This window comes from Bufo bufo, chromosome 6 (assembly GCF_905171765.1).
Source record: "Bufo bufo chromosome 6, aBufBuf1.1, whole genome shotgun sequence".
Taxonomy (NCBI): Eukaryota; Metazoa; Chordata; class Amphibia; order Anura; family Bufonidae; genus Bufo; species Bufo bufo.
The window spans coordinates 108,741,451-108,756,890 of record NC_053394.1 but is presented as its reverse complement, the minus strand read 5'-3'; the positions used below and the strand labels follow the sequence as shown (position 1 = coordinate 108,756,890).

The following is a 15,440-nucleotide window of genomic DNA, read 5'->3' as shown; positions in this document are numbered from 1 at the left end:
TTGGAGAAAGAGGTGGCCCATTCCAGGCTGGTCTCATCCAGGGGTGGACTGAGAACTTAAAGTGACCCTGGAATTTTTTTTTAAAGTGACCCCCCCATATTGTAGGTGGGTCCAAATTGACAGAAGGTGGGGTAACACAAGTAGGCAGGGCCAACAGAAGTAGGCAGAGCCAGCGATCCAGTAGTGCAGAACAAAATACCGCCCCAGCAGAACCAACAACAGAAGTAGGCAGGGCCATCAATACCAGAGTGCAGAACAAAATACCGCCCCAGCAGAACCAACAACAGAAGTAGGCAGGGCCAGCAATACCAGAGTGCTGAACAAAATACCGCCCCAGCAGAACCAACAACAGAAGTAGGCAGGGCCAGCAATACCAGAGTGCTGAACAAAATACCGCCCCAGCAGAACCAACAACAGAAGTAGGCAGGGCCAGCAATACCAGAGTGCAGAACAAAATACCGCCCCAGCAGAACCAAATAGCACAGTACAGCCAAAATACCACCAGTCACGACATCGTCCTGAGGAAAGCAATACAGTTGAATTCAGGAGGGCCCCTGGAGCGCTGGCCAGATGCATATGTTCCTGATGCTTCTACATTAATTACTGCTGAGAGCATCAGATTGCTATGTACCTGGCTGGTGGCCACGACGAGGGCTTGGAGTGGTCCCCTGGGCATTGGCCCATCAGGAAATTTCCCTGTAGAGTCTATGGCCAGTCCACCCCTGGTCTCACCGCCTGCACATGACCACGATAATCAGCACTTGTTGCAGATGGTTAGGACGGTAGTAGTGTTAAACTACCACTGAAAGGACCCTTATTTTTATCTATGCATGTCACTGACTATGTTTAAATGCCCTACTAGGGCATATGGACATTGAAAGCTGCAGTATCTTCAGGGATCTCATCCATGGTTGACCAGTTACTTGACTGGAAACTATGAATTCTCCCTGTAGCATTGTCAGACTCAACAGGGAGTGCTGGGACGAGTGTTGGGGGGGGTCATAGGTTGGAGACCACTGCTATAGATAGGAGAATTTGAGTGACGGGCTTAATGTGAAGAATGCCTCTTACCAGTCTTTTCTGTGGTTTGATGAGCGGTCGGTTGATTCCATTCATTTTATGGTACAATCCGCAGGCGTTGCACAGATAGTGTCCTGTGCCATCTCGTCTCCACAGAGGGGTCGACATTGCTCCACAGTTGACACATTCTCTTCCCTCTGCATGGAAATCTTCAAAGTATTCTGGGGGCAGGAAGATGTTTAAGAATTAGCGAATAATAATCTTTTTGGGAAAATTATCAATTCAGGACAATCCCTCGAGGTTCTACTGAACTAAGATCACCAGAGGACGATCAATGTGTCATGGCTGTAATAAGGAGCCTACAAAGCTGCTGCATTATGCACACTGGGACCAGCCATATATGCACAATTACTGTTAGCTGAGCTCTTAGCTAAGTGTAAATGGCTAGCTCTAAAGGTCAACCTAGTCATTAATTATCTGATATTACATCATAATGTACTCAAAGTACTAAAGAGACACATTATAAAAAGAATAGACAAGAGCAGCTTGTTGATGGTTTCTACAAAGCAAAAAGAAAGACCCTTTCACTGAGGACAGTTACATAGATGCAACATTTTACAATTCATGAATATATTAGTGAAAGGTGGGCCAGTAAGACCCTCAATGTATTCATAGCAAGACATAGTGACTTCAAACTACCAAATAGAGACACATCATAAATAGAACAGTCAGCAGCAACTTGCTGACTGTTTCTTGGTAGCAAAAATAGAGTCCATTCTACTAAGCATATAGATGAATAAATGGATAGATTGATAGATAGATAGATAGATAGATAGATAGATAGATAGATAGATTGAAAGACAGATAAATAAAGGATAGATATGAGACAGATTTCAGATAAATAGCTGATACATATACTGACAGATTTTAGATAGATAGATACCAGGGGCGTAACTACCATAGTGGCAGACCATGCGACTGCCTAGATAGATAGATAGATATGAAGTAGATAGATCTAGATCTAGATAGATAATACATAGCTACGCCAACAAATGAGTCAGTACTCCAAATTGTGTGGTAAAAAAAAATACAAGCCCGACCTCTACCGTAGCCATATGATCTAAGCCACATTTTTGTTGTAGTTTTAACCAAACCATAAATAATTCTGGAAGTAATTTCAGTTATGCCTGAAACATTATGGGCATTCGGGGGCCGAGACATACTCAGGGAGCAGAGTAACCGCCCCAGGGAGTATACCACAAAGTTGGCCAGTGGTGGAATATGAATGTTATATGTCCAATGGCAGAAGGCTTTTACATAAACCATCAGCGTCGAGGGCGATGATGGATGGTTGTGTGACATGGGAATGTTACTGGATGCTTAGATCTGTTGGGGCTGAGGTCACCTTGCTTTGCGTTGCAAGTTTCTAATGCACAAGTGACATAATTGCATGGGGTTAACATTTAATAAGTGGCGTTGTTTTCTGATCTAGCCTTCTCTATTACTGGCACATTTACATTTGTTGTCACATTTCAGCTGCACTCCACTTAATGTTAAATGCTGTAATCACTATTTGGGTGTGCTGGCGGTGACCTGCCTCGAATGGATAGAAGGACAATATTTTATGTCTTGTGTGTAGCTGCCAAGCCCTCTGCACGTTAACATGTATTAATTTGTGTGAGTGATACATAGCTCCCCACTGGCACAAGGGTGAATTTCCAGAGAGAAGGGGGGTGGAAATGGAGATTGATTGAAAGCAGTCTTCTTAACCCCTTGCATGCATACCTGACAAGATTAACCCCTTCCTCGCAAAAGGCCTGTGCTTTTCCCAGAAGTCCCCACAGAGCCAGACAATAAATGATTAGTTCAATGTTATTGTAAGATGATAAAAGGAGGAGGGGGCTTGGAAACTTTCCTGAACTCCATCACATAGTTTTCCATGCTGACTGCTGGCGACAGGCAGGCTGGGGGCTGATGGAATGCTTATGGCTCACAGCTCAGGGTTCGGCTAGTTTTTGGTGAGCTCCGACAATACAAATCTATCACCCGGGCTCGGCGGCTGACAAATGACAGACCCTGAGAGTGGGAGGAGGGGGCAGATTCCCAGTCAATCTACAGAGCTGTGAGCATCCTCCAGTTTGAGGAAGACCCTGACATGGAGATAAATGAGAATGTGAAATGGACACTTTGATGTATCCAGACAGTGAGGCTATATAGGGGATGATGGAATGGGCACCATGATGCACTTCTCATGGAAAATAGATTTTTATTTGTCAAACCTGGGGTGCTTCTAGCTTTTTTTCTAGCTTCTAACTGAGGTGAAGATTAAAAAGATAAGAAAAGGGCGTACATGGAAAGTAAAGATGCTGCCCCTGCTACAGCATAGAACGCTGCGCTGTTCGGTCCCATAAATCTCATTCATTTTATTGATTTATTTATTTTATGCACTTATATAACGCTTTGCAGACATTAGCATCACACTGTCCCCAATGGGGCTCACAATCTAAGCCCCCATCAGTATATCTTTGGAGTGTAGGAGGAAACCAATGCAAACACGGGGAGAACATACAAACTCCATGCAGATGTTGTCCTTCGTCAGATTCAAACCCAGGACCCCAGCGCTGCAAGGCCATAGTGCTAACCACTGAGCCCCCGTGTGTTAGTCCAACATGAAGTGTCCACACACACTAGCCTTAGTCAACATGGATGAATAGCATTTTTAACTCAACGTAACAGAGAATGATTGTAAAGGTGATTTATTATAATTTTTTTTTGCTCTTTTTCTTAATGTATAAACGCCATGAAATTCATGCGTAGAGATAAGCGAATCTGTCCAAATTCTGTTCAATTCAGATTCTGGTCTGAATCAATTCTACCCGAATGGAAAGTGCTCCAACTGGCCTGGAAATATGTGTTTGACACTCTGAGGTCTCCTAGGATATTTATTCTCTCTCTAATCTCTTTTTACTTGTTTATCTTCTTTCTCTCTCTTGCCAAAATTTGCCTGAATCGAATCAACAAAAATTTGGATTTAAATGCAACTTGAATTTTTTACAAAATTCTGGTAAATTAAAGTTCAGAACCTTTTCGTTCATCTCTATTTATGTTCTTTTTTACAGGTTTTTTTTCGTTGACTTTTCAGTCACGCATGCATTTTTTTCAGTTGCTTTTTTTTCCCTTTTGAGAAGTCTTTGAGAAAACACCTTAAAAAAAAAAAGCCACACCCAGGTGGGACCTGAAAAAGAAAAGCATCAAGGGACAATAAATGTAAGTAAACTGTCTTAGGCTAGGTCTACACGACGACATTTGTCGCGCGACATTTTGTCGCACGACAATTTTTATAATGGTAGTCTATGGTGTCTCACTGCAACATGCGACATGCTGCGACTGCGACGCAACAGTGGCAAAAAAAACAACAACATTTGAGATGGATTTTTCTGCGACTGTCGCGTCGCAGTCGCAGCATGTCGCATGTTGCAGTGAGACACCATAGACTACCATTATAAAAATTGTCGCGCGACATTGGTGCAACAAAATGTCGCGCGACAAATGTTGCAGTGTAGTTCTGCCCTATCTGTCGCGCGACAAATGTCGTCGTGTAGACCTAGCCTTAGGCTACATGCACACGACCGTATGTGTTTTGCAGTCCGCATCCTATCCGCAAAAAAACTGGAACGGACATGGAAACAAACAACGTTCGTGTGCATGTAGCCTTAAAATGCCACTATAAAAATGCAGTGTCTGTATGGCATTTTATAATTTTCTATCGGCCAACATGTAGCATCTGGCCACAGCAAATTTTGCTCTTAAAAATGGTGACAACAATGAAAAAAAAAACACAGCATTATTTAAAAAAATAAAAACTAGAACCTTCCTGTGTTTTTGATTTTCTAGTCTGAAAGATCTTTTAGTGAAAGAACATTCCTAGAAATATAGCTTGCCCACACTTGATATACTGATTCGGTAACTGTCATATATCAAACCAGAGCAACTGTGGGTAAGGTCATCAGTAAGGAATTATATAAAGGAGATTCTTAACCACATGAGAACATCTGATGACCTGCTAATAAACTCCACTAGTGATACTCTTGTATATTATACACTTGCTATACCAGAACACTCTCTGTATTGCACCATTATAGCCCCTGCTTGCACATGAGCAGATAAGATTTTCCCCATTTTTCATATCCCCCTATAGCCAATAAGCAGGTTACAGACTGTATTATGACAGTCTGTAGCTCGATCTCCATAGAAGAACCATGGACCACCATAAAAATCAGATAAAATAACTTGTTGATGGGTTCCAGGGGCAGCTGCCGGGAATTTGCTTGCTCTATGTAGGTCGCTGCTTGTACTGTATATTAGGGAACTGCATATAATCCACAAACCGGATGCTGTCAGAGGCCATAGACCATATACTACAGTTCATGTAGGTGAACGTTTTCAAGTATGTTCGCACTTACAGGTTTTGATCAAGTTTTGTTTAGGTTTTTGATGCAGTTTTGGATTAACCCTCTCCTGACCTTTTTTGTGTTTTTGTTTTTTACTCCCTGCCTTCCAGGAGCCATATCTTTTTAATTTTAAAATTTTTTTTGTTTACATAGCCAGATCACAGGGCTTGTTTTCACAGGACAAATTGTGCTTTCTAATCGCACCACTTAATATTCCGTATGATGTAGTGGAAAGCTGAAATTTTTTTTATTAATGCAGTGGAATTGAAAAAAATAATTCAATTCTGCCATTTAGTGGTTTCATATTTACGGCATTCCCTATGTGGTAAAACTGATATGTCAACTTCATTCTGTGGGTTAGTACAATTATAGCGATACCACATTTTTATAGTTTTTCCTTACATTTTAATAATAAATTAATAATAATAATAAAATTAAAAAAACTTGAAAAACAGTATTTGCATCGCCATATTCTAACATCCGTAACTTTTTATATTTACTTCTACCGAGCTGTGTGAGAGCTTTTATTTATAGTACTTGAGATTGTATGATTTTTTGATCACTGGGGAAGGCGAAGCAACCAAATAACAGCGATTCAGCCATTTTAATTTTATTCTGTTACGCCAGTCACCCTACAAGATATATACTTTATTACTAATGATCTTTATATTATTCTATAGTTTTTTTTTATTTGTAGAACGGGGAAAGGGGGATGATTTAAATAAAAAAATTTAAAACTTTTTTCTTCTTTTCCTTTTTATTTAGTCCCACTGGGGACTTTAATATGTGACCATTCGATTACTTATACCATACACTGCAACAGTTTGTGTTCCTAACGCCACTCTCCTGGTAAATAACCCCTCAGATTCACTTTTTGCAATTAACCATGACATCTGAGGGGTTAAAAGTTTGTGCTCTAAGTTTTCTTCTCTGCCACCAGATGTCAGCTGTGTAAAACAGCGACTATGGTGCCTGTTCAGCTCCAGAGCGGTGTCATCCTTAAAGAACCGCCATCCATTGTACACGTACAGCAGGTGTCAGGATGGGGTTAAACGAAAAAGTAATATTTGGCCTTTATACTTTCTCTCCTTTTATCATCTACGCCTAATGCTTGCTTCAAAAACTACATGAAATAACAACTTAAACCTGATCCAAATCTGCAAATGTGAATATATACTCTTAGGTTATGTGACTGAAACAGTTCAGATTCGCCGTCGTGGATTTTCATGGGGCCCATTCACAGCATTTTTCAAAGTGAATGAAATTTTAACAGTTCTCATCCAAACGCTGCGTAAAAAAAAACTCCAGTGAGGATTTTAAATCTGCAACATTGTTTTAGCAGCAAAAACTGCATGTGATACAGTTAGAAATGAATCAAGCTGCATGAAAAACGGAAGGCATCCGGACGCAAGGCGTCTTTCACTCATGGTTGCTGGGAGATGCTGATTGTTATTCTTCAGTTTTAATTTACACGCATGAAAAACTGATGGAAAATGAATGCAATCTGCAATCTTGCGTTGAAGAACCATACGTTTTTCCCTGAACAGACCCTGAGGATGCCTTCACATGCTACAGATTTTGTTGTCGAATTTTCAGCCACTGAAATCAGTTCCTTTCATTTCAATAGAGCGGCAAGCCCATGGATTTCTGCAAGCTCCATTTAGGTGAATGGAACAGATTTTCAGTCGCAGAAAATTTGCAGAATTTTACTTTCATTGCAGAGGCGTGAAATATGCAGAGAATCTGCAACAAAATCCACATCGAACACATGCTGACTTCTCTTTGGATTCACAGCAGCAAAATCTGCAACTGATTATTTTTCTTGGTTCGTGCAGAATTGCAGATGTACCTTAAATCATAAAAACTGCATGACATTTTTCTGTGCGACAATTAAAAAAATTTAATTGACACTATACACATAAGGCCGGGTTCACATCACCATTTTGTTTTGGGTTCTTCTGATCAGAAAAAAACAAACAGGTCCTTCATTTTGAGAATCTTTTTTAGTACGGAGGACTTTTTCTGCCATCTAAAATAACACTACTTTGGTCCGTGATGCAGACCAAGCATGTCCATTGAAGTCTATGGGTCCGTGAAAATCATGGACACAACATGGATGGCATCAGTGTTGTGTCCATGAAGACTAATAGGAGATGCTCTGGAAATTAATTTTCAGCAGAGCAACGTCCGTGGATTACGGATGATACATGGAGGGTAAAAAGGAACACGTTGAACAAACACGGACATCTTCACGGATAAAACAAGGAAGCTTTTTTTCCCCCGGATGTGAAACGGACACGGAAATGTGAACTAGGTCTTAGGGTACGACCACACGGCGTGGTCGTGATGCGGTCAGCATCTCATTTCCCTATATAAGTCAATGGAAAAATAGGTTTCTGAGATAGAAATGTCACTTTCAGAGTTGTGAGGATTGCACATAAAACATGTCCTGCTGCTTTCAGCTGCTGACCGCATGGGGTTTACAGCGGAGTAGCCACCCAAAACATATGATTATGCATACAGTAACCAGTCAGCCGCATGCATTCCACTCCATATCATGACTGTGCCGCGTGGTCATACCCTAAGGCCTCTTGCACACGACCGTATGGCTTTTTCAGTATTTTGCGGTCCATATTTCACGGATCCGTGTTTCCGCTTACGTTCTGCCGTTCGGTTTTTTCATTTGGTTTCCGTTTGTGGTCCGTTTTTTGGGGATCGCAAACAGAAACAGAAGCATACAATAATGTTTAAACAGTAAGTACATTAAAAAATTGGGCTGGGCATACAATTTTCAATAGATGGTTCCGCAAAAACGGAACGGATACGGAAGACATACGGGTGCATTCCGTATGCATTCAGTTTTTTTTGCGGACCCATCGACTTGAATATAACCACGGAACGTAATAGGACATGTTCTATGTTTGAACGGAAATACGGAAACGGAAGGCATACGGAGTACCTTCCTTTTTTTTTATGCGGATCCATTGAAATGAATGGTTCCGTATACGGAACGCAAACGGAAAATAAAAACCTTTTGTGTGCAGAAGGCCTAAGGGTACCTGCATCAGATGCAGATTACGTGCATTTTTTTTCCATGTAGATTTTTGTGCGGAAAAAAAGCTGCGTAATACAGAACCAGTAAAATGTATGAGATTAGACGACTCTCATATACGCTTTACGTTTTTCTTAGGTGCGGAAATTGACCTGCTGTGCGGATTTTGAAATCTGCAGCATGTTAATTGTTATATGTGTTTTTCTTGTGTGTGTTTTAATATTTTCAGTGGAAAGGCGAGTTCTGCAGAAAATCTGCATCAAATCTGCACCAAAAAACGCACAAAAAACACACCAAAAAGGTGATAAATAGTGCAGATTTATGAGCATTTTCTGCACACAAATCTGCACTGTACAATAACGGAAAATCCAGGGGAAAAATTAGCTGCGTTTCCACGGAAATGCCATTGGATTTCATCCTCTCCATTAAGAACGGTGAAATCTGCAAGAGAAATCCGCTGGACAGGACCTGTGGTGACGTCACTCCGGTCATCACATGATCCATCACCATGGTAAAAGATCATGTGATGACCGGAGTGACGTCACCACAGGTCCTGTTGCTCCACCCAGCTAAGATGAAGACAGAAGGAGATGCCGGCTCCGCGATCAAGTGGATTAAGGTGAGTAAAAATGTTATTTTATTTTTTTAACCCCTCCAGCGCTATTTTACTATGCATTCTGTATTCAGAATGCTATTGTTTTCCCTTATAACCATGTTATAAGGGGAAATAATAATGATCGGGCCTCCATCCCGATCGTCTCCTAGCAACCGTGCGTGAAAATCGCACCGCATCCGCACTTGCTTGCGGATGCTTGCGATTTTCACGCAACCCCATAAACTTCTATGGGGCCTGCGTTGCGTAAAAAAAGCTGAATATAGAGCATGCTGCGATTTTTATGCAACGCACAAGTGATGCGTGAAAATCACCGCTCATGTGAACAGCCCCATAGAAATGAATGGGTCGGTATTCAGTGCGGGTGCAATGCGTTCAACTCACGCATCGCAACCGCGCGGAATACTCGCCCGTGTGAACTCAGCCTTAGGGTACTTTCAGACTAGCGTCGCTGGATTCCGGCAGGCAGTTGCATCGCCGGAACTGCCTGCCGGATCTGGCAATCTGTATGCAAACAGATAACATTTGTAGACGGATCCGGATGCGGATCCGTCTCACAAATGTATTGCAATACCGGATCCGTCTCTCCGGTTGTCATCCAGAAAAACGGATCCGGTATTTATCTTTTTCCCATCTTTAAAGGTCTGCGCATGCGCAGACCGCAAAACCAGATCCGTTTTACCGGAACACTTAGGCCTGATCCGGCATTAATGCATTTCAATGTAAAATAATGCCAGATCCGGCAATCCGGCAAGTGTTCTGGAAATTTGGACAGAGAAAATACTGCAGCATGCTGCAAAAAAACGTACAGTGACTGAACTGAAGACATCCTGATGCACACTGTGCTCTCCATTCAGAATGCATTAGGATAAAACTGATCAGTTCTTTTCCGGTATTGAGCCCCTAGGACCGGAAAAGAAAAACGCGAGTGTGAACGTACCCTTACATGCTGCTGATTTCAAATCTGCAATATCACTGCTTTTTTACAGCATTTTTTTTTATGCAGCGTGTGGATGAGAATCCAGAAATTCTCGTTGCCAGTGCATTGGGGACCGCAAATTGCGGTGCTACCTGCACACAAATGCGGGTTTCCAAACAGAATTTCCGCACAGGTTTTTGTGCAGATTTTTCAGAGTTTAAGCACCAAATCCAGACCAAAGGGCCACTTTCAAACGAGCGTATCGGGATCCGTCAGTATTCTGGCTAAGGATTCCTGATGATATACCTTCAGTATTGTCATCAGTATTGCTTCAGGATTTCATCAGGATTTACATGCGTATTTGTTCCTTCTTTCGTTATTTACGCACTGCACAGACTGTAATGGGCGTATTTGGAAAGAAATACTCGATTTCAAATACAGACGGAAACAGGGCTGTCTTTAATATTGATTGGACCCTGGGAAAGAATTTACTTGGGCCCCCTGGATCCCGCCTTCCCACACCTTAGCAGGCAATCACGCCCTCCACCACAACACACAAAAAATCCACACACCTGGTAGAGTACAGTGAATGACTGTAAATACTTCCAGTTCTGAAGTCTCCAGCGGCTCAGGATCAGTGCTCTGAGAGTGGACACCGCTCTGCAGTTCAGGAAGGAGACTGGGGCTCGGCTCACCCTAGTGTTACAGTGCACCCCAGCACCTCACAGTATACAATATACAGCACCCCACACTATACAGCACCCCACACTATACAGTATACAGCACCCCCCATTGTACAGTATACAGCACCCCACAATATACAGTATACAGCACCCCACACTATACAGTATACAGCACCCCACAGTATACAGCACCCCACAGTATACAGTATACAGCACCCTACATTATAGAGCACCCCGCAGTATACAGCACCCCACAGTATACAGTATACAGCACCCCACACTGTACAGTATACAGCACCCCAAAGTATACAGTAGAGTAGTATAGCACCCCACAAAAAAAAGCTACACAATTATGGCAAACTTCTCCTGCAGCAACACTCCTGATAGAAAGAAAAGACCTTTGAATACCTCATAGACATGTGACCAGTAATATCGCTATGTTACTGGTCACATGGTGATGATGTCATCTAAGGTCCTTTCTCCTAAGAGAATCACAGCTCTCGCTCTCTCACAGTTCGCTGCCTGGAGTGCCCGCACCCACCCACACCCCCCGCCAGGCACGCCACTCAATGTCATTGAATTTGTGGGCAGTGGCCAGCGGGGCTCAAGAGGCAACTGCCCCTCTTGCCCCACGTTAAAGACGGCCCTGGACGGAAATTATACGCCCATGTGAATAGCTCTATTCATTAACATTAGCAGCGGATTCCGGAACATAAAATCCGGGCTATATATGCATTGCAAATACGCTTGTGTGAAAGCAGTCAAAGAGAAAAGATTTAGGCCTCTTTCACACTACCGTTTTTTTTTTCCGTTTTGCGGGCCGTTTTTTGCGTTCCGTATACGGTCCGTATACGGAACCATTCATTTCAATAGTTCCGCAAAAAAAAAACTGAATGTACTCCGTATGCATTCCGTTTCCGTATTTCCGTTTTTCCGTTCTGTTGAAAGATAGAACATGTCCTATTATTGCCAGCAAATCACGTTCCGTGGCTCCATTCAAGTCAATGTGTCAGCAAAAAAAATGGAACACATACGTAAATGCATCCATATGTCTTCCGTATCCGTTCCGTTTTTGCGGAACCATCTATTGAAAATGTTATGCCCAGCCCAATTTTTTCTATGTAATTACTGTATACTGTATATGCCATACGGAAAAACGGAATGGAAAAACGGAACGGAAATGGAAACACAACGGAAACGGATCCGTGAAAAACGGACCGCAAAACACTGAAATAGCCATACGGTAGTGTGAAAGAGGCCTTAAATCTGCACAAACAATTGACATGCTTCGGATTTCAAAATCCACACGGCAGATCAATTTCTGCACAGAAGGATTAAAAGTGTACAAGTGTCAAATCTCATTCACTTTGCTGGTACTGTATTACTCTGTGCATGCGTAACCCGCCATACGTGCAGGTAGCCTCATAGCATTACCATACCTCATTCTTTCCTGGGATCAGACATTTCATTCTGACTACACCAAATCTCTTGTCTATGGGAGAGCGGTCCCCAGGTGATATTGGTAAGAATCATTATTACGTGGTCCCCATTAACGCTGGCCGTAGGTATCTGCACCTACAGTGAACAAGCAGATGCAGAATAGTTCTAACTGCTGTTCAGTCTATGGGACGCTCTGATATTACACTATTCGATTATCGGATTGCTGCATCACGTAATAATGCAACTTATCTGAACACAACCTCATTTTTCCAGCATGCAGAATAAACAGTGATAAGACGGCGTCTCGCAGTATAAAAGAATACAACCCCCATCGTCCCTGCCCTGCACACACTACTTCTGCTGCTTGACAGCGGATTCATCGTAGAAACTTCCAGCTGCTTCTGTTTAAAGAGGGTTTAATTTGCAAACAGCGAGCTGAATACGGCAATTGCTGATAATGGGGATTGTATAAATCGTGATGATTGAACCAGGCCTGTCCATTGGCTTGCCTAACCTTCTCTGCGCAGTGATCACTTTGACATTGCTAATATTTAGGGTCAATTACTCCCAAGGAGTGATCATTTACTGATAACTGGACTTGTAGCTATTCCCTTATCTTCACCTGTCAAATCAAGCAAAGTTTTCAGCTATAGAACAAGATCCAGGCAGCACAAGTGACTTTTGTACTGAGAGATTTTTCCAGAGGTCTGGGCGGCTGCGCTCATTCTCCTGCTGCTGATTTTACTCCAGATATGGCTCAGCAGCATGTGCCGGCATTGCAGACTTGGACTTGTAGTTCCAAAACTGCCGAGAAGCATGTGCTAACCAAGCTTCAGCAGCTTCTATGCAGTCATTTTCTGACCACAGACAGTACATAGCAACATTTGGCTTGGTTAAACATGGATGTTATTTCACTGAGGGATTGATAAGTGGCTGCCAGATAATTCTGAGTATGAATGAGTCCTTTAGTTTGAAAAACAGATGCAATAGTGATGACATAAGGATGTAAGGCTGGGCACACGTATATCAGTGGTGTCCAGCCAGGAGCTGGAAACGACATGTACAGGTGAAACTCGAAAAATTTGAATACCGTGCAAATTTCATTTATTTCAGTAATGCAACTTAAAAGGTGACACTAATATATGAGACTCATTACATGCAAAGCGAGATATTTCAATCCTTCACTTGTTATAATTTGGATGATTATGGATTATAGCTTATGAAACCCCAAAGTCACAATCTCAGGTCCCCTTTGCTCAGGGGGTATGGATTAATTAGCTGACTAGAGTGTGACACTTTGAGCCTAGAATATTGAACCTTTTCACAATATTCTAATTTTAAGCTGCATTAATGCAATTCCTTTTAATTTGCATTACTGAAATAAATGGACTTTTGCACGATACTCTAATTTTTCGAGTTTCACCTGTAATTTTTCGGTGTCCATGGCCGGATGCATGCTCCGTTTTTCTGTCTGCACAGTTCCACAGAAAATGATGGGATCAGTTCTGGCATCGGGAAAGTGCATTGGATGTCCATGTATATGTAAACCCAGCCTCCTATGCATCCCATAGGGATCACATCTGGATGCCTCTGTATTTACAACACTCTCCATAGATTTCAACGCAGATTTTCCATCCACAGCTGGCAGATAAAAATAAAGCACACGCTCTTTTTTTTTTATATTTGTGAATATTTTTTTCTATCCTGTAAATACCCAAATAGATATTGATTGTACAATCTAATCATGCTAATAGTTAGACAGGTACATTTTCTGGAGTAATTGTGATTAAATGGTAAAAGAAAAATGTTTCATGTATTGTAGCAAATATGTTTTCATCCCTGAAAAATCGCATCAATGATCTCAACCCATGGTCCACCATAGATATTAAAGGGGTTGTCTCACTTCAGAAAATGACATTTATCATGTAGAGAAAGTTAATACAAGGCACTTACTAATGTATTGTGATTGTCCATATTGCCTCCTTTGCTGGATTCATTTTTCCATCGCATTATACACTGCTCGTTTCCAGGGGTTTACGGCCACAGCTGCAGCACAGATACAAGGTGGCCGGGATGGAAGCTTCTGCGCATGTGTGCCCATGCACGCTCTCAGGGTCCCAGCTACCAAACAGGCCAGCACTTTCTCCTATGGTGTGCAAGCACGGCCACCTCTGCTGGATTAGAGGATGGTCGTAAGCATGGAAATGCGCAGTGTATAATGTGATAGAAAAATGAATGGAAAAAAAAACAGAACATGTCCTATTCTAGTCCGTTTTAAGGACAAGGATAGGACAGTTCTATAGACAGCCGGACGTTCCGTTCCACAATATGCTGAACACACACAGCCGGTGTCCGTGTTTTGTGGATCTGCAATATATAGACCACAAAAACGGCAACGGCCATGTGCATGAGCCCTCATGCAGTACCAGCAAAGTGTATGAGATTTCACAACTTTCATGTACAGTTTGCTGTTTCCGTGTGGATTTTGAAATCTGCAGTATGTCAATTGTTTCTGTGGATTTTCAGTGCAGTTTTCAATCTTTGCAATGCAGAGAGGGAAGAAAAAACGCATCCCAATCCACAGGTAAGGGGAGATCACATCACCATTATTTTTCTGTTCTTCTGATCAATCAGAAGAACAGAAAAATAAAGAAAAAAGGATCCTGTATAAAAAATAACGGATCCTGTGCATCAGTTATACACATTTTGAATGCAGAACATTTTTTTCTGTCTGAAATAACAGATCTCCAAATGTGCATAACTGATGCACAGGATCCGTTTTTCTTAGGGCTCGTGCACACGACAGTATTTTGCATGAGCAAAATACTGGAATGGAAACAGAACGGAAAAACGGAACCGAAATGGAAACACAACGGAAACAAAAAATGGAACAACGGATCCGTAAAAAACGGACCGCAAAACACTGAAAAAGCCATACGGTCGTGTGCATGAGCCCTTACAGGATCCTTTTTTTCCCCTGTTCTTCTGATGGATCAGAAGAACGAACAAAATAGCAGTGATGTGAACTACCCCATAGGGTACTTTCACACTAGCGTTACCCTCCTCCGGTATTGAAATCTGGCAAAGGGTCTCAATACCGGAAAAAAACGCATTCGTTTTGTCCTAATACATTCTGAATGGAAAACAATCCGTTCAGTATGCATCAGGATGTCTTCCGTTCCATCCCTTGTACGATATTTGACCAGACAAAATACTGCAGCTTGCCAAAATCCCGGAACACTACCGCACTACCGTATTAATG

At 42.0% G+C, this 15,440-nt stretch overlaps 1 protein-coding gene across 2 annotated transcripts in view; it reads right to left on the bottom strand.

The window, feature by feature from the left end:
- GATA5 (GATA binding protein 5) overlaps window positions 1–15,440 on the bottom strand; it is a 46,505-nt gene that overhangs the window by 15,246 nt on the left and 15,819 nt on the right. For both annotated transcript variants that reach the window (XM_040437801.1, XM_040437802.1), the window contains exon 3: window positions 1,072–1,241. In XM_040437801.1, the coding sequence (XP_040293735.1) occupies window positions 1,072–1,241 (170 nt within the window). The remainder of the gene's footprint in view (window positions 1–1,071; window positions 1,242–15,440) is intronic.